The sequence below is a fragment of the Arachis ipaensis genome, chromosome B3 (assembly GCF_059453495.1).
Source record: "Arachis ipaensis isolate K30076 ecotype BB chromosome B3, ASM5945349v1, whole genome shotgun sequence".
Taxonomy (NCBI): Eukaryota; Viridiplantae; Streptophyta; class Magnoliopsida; order Fabales; family Fabaceae; genus Arachis; species Arachis ipaensis.
The window spans coordinates 145,198,497-145,205,470 of record NC_142438.1 but is presented as its reverse complement, the minus strand read 5'-3'; the positions used below and the strand labels follow the sequence as shown (position 1 = coordinate 145,205,470).

Here is a 6,974-nt window from a genome sequence, read left to right as displayed (position 1 = left end):
CTAAAAACTCTTTGCATCCTTACCCTTAAAATTCAAGGTGAAATTTGCTGCCACGTGTCGAATACATGTCCGGTATGCACTAGGTGGAAGCCAACCACTATCCGGAGCCTCTAATGCAGCTTTGATGTCATTGTGCCTATCAGATATGACTAGAATACCTGGCTGAGGCGTTACATGCCGCTGAAGGTGAGACAGAAAAAATGACAACGACTCCGCATTCCCACCCTCTGCAAGTGCGAGCACAATGGGAATGATGTTGGAATTTCCGTCCTGAGCAATCGCAACCATCAGTATACTCCCGTATTTGTCGTACAAGTGGGTTCCATCAATACTAACCAACGGCTTATAATGCCGAAAGGTCTCGATACACGATGGAAATGTCCAAAAAAGCCGATGGAAATAAGCTGATGACTCATTGACTTGCCCACCAACTTGCATAAGGCTTGTCTTCAACACTGCAACGCTACCTGGCATCATTATTCATATACCCATCTCGGCAACTCATTATATAACTCCTCCCAATCTCCGTAAATTTGCGCAACGTCCTTCTGCTTAGCCAACCAAACCCTCCTATAAGTCGGTCTGAATCCAAAATGTGCCTCGTTCGTATTCTGCAGTACCTTGATCGACATGACAACATCAGCTCTAATCATAGGCAGTATGAAAGCAGATATAACATGATAATCAAGCATCTTGTGATCACTAGATATCGACATGGCCAAACATGTATGAGGTTCGTTATACTACCTTACCTCCCAAATACCTTTTCGCTGGCGAAGAGTGATCCAAATCAACCATGTGCAACCGTTGCCAAACTCCTTACACTTTTCATGGTACTTGACATGATCAAATTTTAACAAGAATACTCCTCCTTATTCATCATCGCTATCATCATCAATCGTGGCGAGTTCCACATCATTATCATCATCCTGTAGTACATCTTCGACATCATCTGGTGCTCCACCCTCTCCGAAAATCGGGATCATAACAGGAGTACCGGTCATCGCAATAGCAAGCTGGCCGAAGGGTCGGTCATCACCTATTATTCGTTACGATCGCAATTTTGATCAGCTGCAAATGACGGAGATGCAACTAAAACTGCCTCAGGTGCAATGCTGGCATAGATGATGAGGCACCAACAGACATTGAACTAAAGGCTCCTGACATTGCTAAAGATTGAGGATTCTGGTTCGATCCTCCTGAACTACAGACCACATCTCCAAGCTTGGCCAATAGCCCATAGGTCATCACCTTAGGAAACTGACGACGACAGTGGAACAAAACTTGCAAATCTTCATCATTGTCTATCACGAAGGAATCGTACTTCACACCATCACGTACAACAGAAATCGAAATTTTATAGAATAACTTCTCCATCCATTTTATGCCATGTAGTCCTAGTTTTTGGATTATAGTATTCTGAAACTCAACGAATCTCGTACAAGGTTTGATAAAAATACTCAACGGATCCTTATTAGTAAATTTTATTCCCTATCGCATTTTTTTCTTAATCGACCCTCTATAATGCACAAGAACTAAAAAGCTCTCATCACTAGCCATTGTGAGTCCCACTTTAATAAGAATTTAACGTTCTGCTCCTATTTATATACGTAAGTATCATAGTAAATTGAATTAATTAAATTCAATTTATTACCACTATCCGAACTCGTGGGTACCCATCCTGCCCTTACCCACTCGGGGAGGGTAATTACCCGCCCTGCACCGGGATGAGTTTTTAATGAGACGGATTCTTAGGCAGGGCGGAATCAGGTTTAGGTTAAACCCGTCCTACTCGTCCCGGTATATTTAATATATATAAAATAATTAGTAAAATGATTAATAATATTATATCATATTTAAATTTTTACTTTAATCTATGTTATGTATGTAATGATGGTTATATAAATTTTAAAGTTTAATTTTATTTGTTGAATTTTAATAATTATAGAAGTAAGGAGAGGCGGATACCATAGGAGCGGATTAGGGTTTAACTTTTTACTACTTACAGATAGAAGCAGGACAAATTTGATACAAATTATTATAGAACGGGATAGAATCAAGTAGGGCAAAATCCGCCCCTACCCATCCCATTATCACTCCTACTAATATGACTAAATTGAATTTATTTGATTCAATTTATATATAAAAAAAAAGATAAATCGAATTTATTAGCTTCAATTTACATCATTTCATTGATAAAACCGAATATACATATAACATTTTTTCTTCTAGGACAATCATGATACCACTCATCCTAAAAGCTTCAGCTGATGGAAAAAGATAACACTAATGATTATATCTCTAATACTCCATAAACCTTCATTGTACACATTATACAAATATTCTATTGGCTCCAGGGGCGGAGCTAGAAATTTTTTTGGGAGGGGCCAACATAAAAAATATAAGTTAAGAAGAAAGGAAAATTAAAAATAAAAAAAAAACTAAATTAAAAAATTGAAACTTATACATACATATTAATTATTTTGGGGGGGGGGGCATTGCCCTCCTTCTCTATAACGTGGCTCCGCCACTGATTGGCTCCTCATACTTTCCCTTATATGATTTATCCTAAATAATATAAAAGAAAATTCGAAGAAATAAATAGAGGCATGATCGCATGAGGTAGCGAAGAAGCCACACGCCCACACCTACCAAGTACCCACCCACTCTCACCCACAGTTTGACAAAGACTCAACGTTTACAAGTCAAAGACTCCAAGTTTAAAACTAAGACCAAGCCAAACACCAAAACAACACAATACACTAGTACACTATTCTCAGGCACATCATCCCCTTGTGCCTCGAGTCTTCCACTACCGTTGTTGACTCTCTCACAAACCCTAATTCAACCATGTCTTCTTCCACTTTCACTACCGTCCCGCCCTCCTTCTTCTCCTTTGCTCGCTCTCAATCCCTCCCTCCCCCTAACCTCCCTTTCCACATCCCCATTCGCCGCTCCTTCCCTCGATTCACCGTCTCCGCCCATTCCTCCACTTCCAATTCCACCACAGCCACCAATCCCATTCTTCGCAACCTCAAAACCCTAGCCGGTGCCGCCGTATTCGCCGCCGCAATCGCCGTCAAATTCTCCGCTCTCCCCGCCCGCGCCGAACTACCTCCCGCCACCGTCACCGCCGCCGAGCCGTCCCCTCAGATCCTCGAAGAATCCACTACAGAAAACGCCGCCGCCGAAGCAGCTGCAACAACAACAGCAGCAGCATCTTCCTCTTCTTCGTCTTCTTCCCCTCTGTCTGAGTTCCTCGGAACCAACGACGAAGCTGTCAGTGCGCTCAAGTCGCTGCTGCAGCAGAAGCTCGAAGTAGGCGAGGACGAGGAGGCGCTCTCCATTCTCAAACGGTTATGCACCGCGCAACCCGAGGTAACAGACTGGAAGTTCCTCACGGCAAGGCTAATGAGCGAAATAGGCGAAATTGAGAACGCACGCAAGGTGTATGAAGAAATTCTCGCTTCGAATCCCCTCTCGTTCGAGGCTCTATTCGAGAATGCGTTGTTAATGGATCGGAGCGGAGAAGGAGAAGCGGTGATGAAGAGGCTGGAGGAGGCTCTTGCGGTAGCAAAGGAGAAGAACAAGGCGAAGGAAGCGAGGGACGTGAGACTAATCATGGCGCAGATCCAGTTCCTTCAGAAGAATGTTGATGAAGCTTTGGGGATTTATCAGCAATTGACCAAAGAGGACCCTTCTGATTTCCGGCCTTACTTTTGCAGAGGAATGATTTATAGTTTGCTTGATCGGAATGACGAGGCGAAGGAACAATTCGCCAAGTATCGAGAATTGTCGCCAAAGAAGTTTGAGGTTGATGGGTACTTGAGGACTCCTTTGTCAAGGATGAAATTGTTTGGTTCCGACGAAAGCTAAAAGAAAGTAACAAATTTTTTTTTTGGAAAGAAGTTGAGTTTCTTTTGGATAATTAGAATAATAATAATAATAATAACGATGGGTGGCTGGATACACACAGACACAAGAATTTGGAGTCTGATTTTATCCTGTGTGAGGTGAGTGTTAGTCTCATCTGCTCGATTCTAAGTTAAATTCTTTCACGTTTTAAGAACTACAGTTAAAATGATTTGTATGTTTACTGAGAATGATAGAGACTAGTACTAATAATGTGACAGACAATTGAGTTCCATTGAACTCTGAATCTCTGATACACTTTTGTAGAAGCTCGGCACTTGCAACAAATAGTGTTTGTTTCCACTTTAATCCATAATGTTTCCTAAATATAGTTTTCTGTTGATTCCCCTCATTTCTCAAGTCGATCATGTTGCTGATTTGTTATTATGGAATCTTGCCTTTCTATATGTTTTAAGCTTGTGGGTTTGCCAACGTATTTGGTATGGAGTGTGGATACATATGCTTTATTGCCTCTTCTTTCGTTCACTTTTTGCGTGGTGATCACTAAGTCAATCACAATCACACTGCACAAAATTTTAAGCACGCTATTTCTGCATTGATTCTGTGAGAATAAAAGAAAGGCAGAGAGAAAACAAAGGGAGGCAAATAAAGGATGGAAGAGAGAAAATAGTGGATAGTTAAGAAGTTTTTATAGGAAACTATTTTATAGTACTATGTTCTCTTGTTATTTATAGAAGTTAGGAAAGTATATAAATGAGTGAAATTAAAATGTATTTAATTCAATTAAAAATCAAAGGAATTCACATTCATAGTTATTATTCATTTTTTTTTTTTTTTTAATAATTATATAGCGAGTGTATTATTGTGAATAATGTTCAATTTTATATTACTTTTTATCTATTAGAAGTCAAAATTTCGCTGCAGACTCAACAATTGGTATCAACAGCCAATGTTATATTATTCATTATTTGAGTGGTAAAATTCAATTTTGAATATAATGGCTTCTACTAGTAGTAATGTCAAAGTAGGCAAATATAAAATCGAGAAGTTCAATGGAAAAAATGATTTTTTCTATTGGAGGATGCAGATAAAAAATTTGCTTATATCACAAAAGTTACACAAGATACTAGCGGGAAAAGAAAAAAAGCCGGAAGGAATGAAAGATGAGGATTGGGAAGAATTAGATTTTGAGGCACGAACTGCAATAATGTTATGTCTTGAGAGTGATGTTGCTTTCTTGATGAACGAAGAAACAATTGCAGTAGGCGTCTGGACAAAGTTAGAGAGTAACTTTATGACGAAGACTCTAACTAACAAGATCTACTTAAAATCCAAATTGTATACATGCAAGATGGAGGAAGGCACCTCAATCCGAGAATATATCAATAAGTTTGATAGGATCATATCAAACTTAAAGGATATAGATGTGAAGGTTGATGATGAAAACCAGGTACTCATATTGTTACTTTCATTACCGAAGTCCTATGAAAATCAGGTGCAGACATTGATGCTGGTGGGTGACACTAACCATGGATGAGACAAGGGCATCACTTTTAGCGAATGATCTACGTAAGATTGCTACAAGTGCAATGTCATCTTCAAATGGAAGAGAGTATAATGATCAAGAACAAGGATTGTTCGTGGCTAGAGGAAAGACTAATGAAAGAGGAAAAGATAATAAGCGTGGAAAGTCTAGGCCAAAATCTAGACCTCACGCGGAGAGAACATGCTTTAAATGTGGTGAGACTGGACATTTCAAAGCAAATTGTCCAAATAATAAGATAACTTTCAAGAAACAGAACAACGACAACCCAAAAGAAAAGCAAAAAGCAAGTTACGTCTCAAATGATGAGGAGGATTGTTACTCTGTAACAGAACAATCTTATGAAATCTCCGATAAGTGGATTCTTGATTCATGAGCCTTTCACCATATGTGTCCAAATAGGAAGTGGTTTACTACCTATGAAAACATAAATGATGGCACATTTTTAATGGGCAATGATCATGCTTGTAAAACTGTGGGGTTGGATACTATAAGAATCAAGATGCATGATGGAGGAGTAAGAACCTTAAAGGATGTGAGGCATATTCCAGACTTGCGAAAAAATCTTATCTCTAGAGGTTTGTTGGAGAAAAATGGCTACAAAATAGTTGCAAAAAATGGAGTACTAAAAATTGTTCGTGGTTCTTTGGTAGTGATGAAGGGAGTTCGTCACAGTAATCTTTATTTTCTTTTGGGGACAACAGTCATAGATGAGTTAGCAGTTGTAATCGGTGGAAGTAGAGATCAAACAAATTGCACAAGAATATGGCACATGTGGCTTGGACATATGTCAGAGAAAGATCTATCATTACTTTGTGGACAAGGTTTGCTGAAGAATATGAAGAAACCACAAATGGAATTTTGTGAGCATTGTGTGTATGGAAAAGCACATAGGGTGAAATTTTCTACAAGCAAGCATAAAAGCATAGGGTTGTTAGACTACGTACATACTGATATTTGGGGCCCGGCTAAAGTTACTTCCAAGGGTGGTTCCAGGTATTTTGTTACTTTTGTTGATAATTATTCCAGGTATGTTTGGATTTACTTCCTCAAACATAAGAATGAGATATTCGATACTTTTAAGCGGTGGAGATCAATGGTTGAAAACTGAACAGGTAGGAAGCTGAAAACTCTACGATCTGATAATGGCACAGAGTACACGGATGTGGCTTTCAAGGAGTTTTGTGACCGAGAAGGCATTGCAAGACACTGGACAGTTAGAGAAACACCACAACAGAATGGAGTCGCTGAACGACTGAATCATACGCTACTTGAGAAGGCAAGGTGTATACGCTCTAGTTCCGGGTTATGCAGAGAATGGTGGGCAGAATCGGTTGCTACAGTTTGCTACATAGTAAATCGATCCCCACATTCTTCTCTAGATGGAGACACACCTTATAAGGTGTGGTCAGGGGAACATGCAGATTACGAGAAACTCACAGTCTTTGAATGCACAACCTATTATCATGTCAAAGATAATAAGCTTGATGATAGAGCTAAGAAGACAATCTTTTTGGGATATCCAAGAGGGGTTCAAGGCTATCGCCTTTGGAGTGTA

At 39.5% G+C, this 6,974-nt stretch overlaps 2 protein-coding genes across 2 annotated transcripts; one reads left to right on the top strand and one right to left on the bottom strand.

Moving 5' to 3' along the window:
• LOC148572710 (uncharacterized) lies at positions 1–474 on the bottom strand. The gene has a single exon (XM_088507710.1). The coding sequence runs from the start codon at positions 472–474 to the stop codon at positions 1–3; it is 474 nt and encodes a 157-aa protein (XP_088363836.1).
• A 2,174-nt stretch (positions 475–2,648) lies between these two features.
• On the top strand, positions 2,649–4,239 carry LOC107632119 (Protein prenylyltransferase superfamily protein). The gene has a single exon (XM_088509931.1). The coding sequence runs from the start codon at positions 2,851–2,853 to the stop codon at positions 3,874–3,876; it is 1,026 nt and encodes a 341-aa protein (XP_088366057.1). The 5' UTR covers positions 2,649–2,850; the 3' UTR covers positions 3,877–4,239.
• The last annotated feature ends 2,735 nt before the right edge of the window (positions 4,240–6,974 follow it).

What these genes read in the sequence shown, in the direction of transcription:
- LOC148572710 (XM_088507710.1), bottom strand. Translation starts at nt 474, where the DNA reads ATGCCAGGTAGCGTTGCAGTGTTGAAGACAAGCCTTATGCAAGTTGGT.
- LOC107632119 (XM_088509931.1), top strand. Translation starts at nt 2,851, where the DNA reads ATGTCTTCTTCCACTTTCACTACCGTCCCGCCCTCCTTCTTCTCCTTT.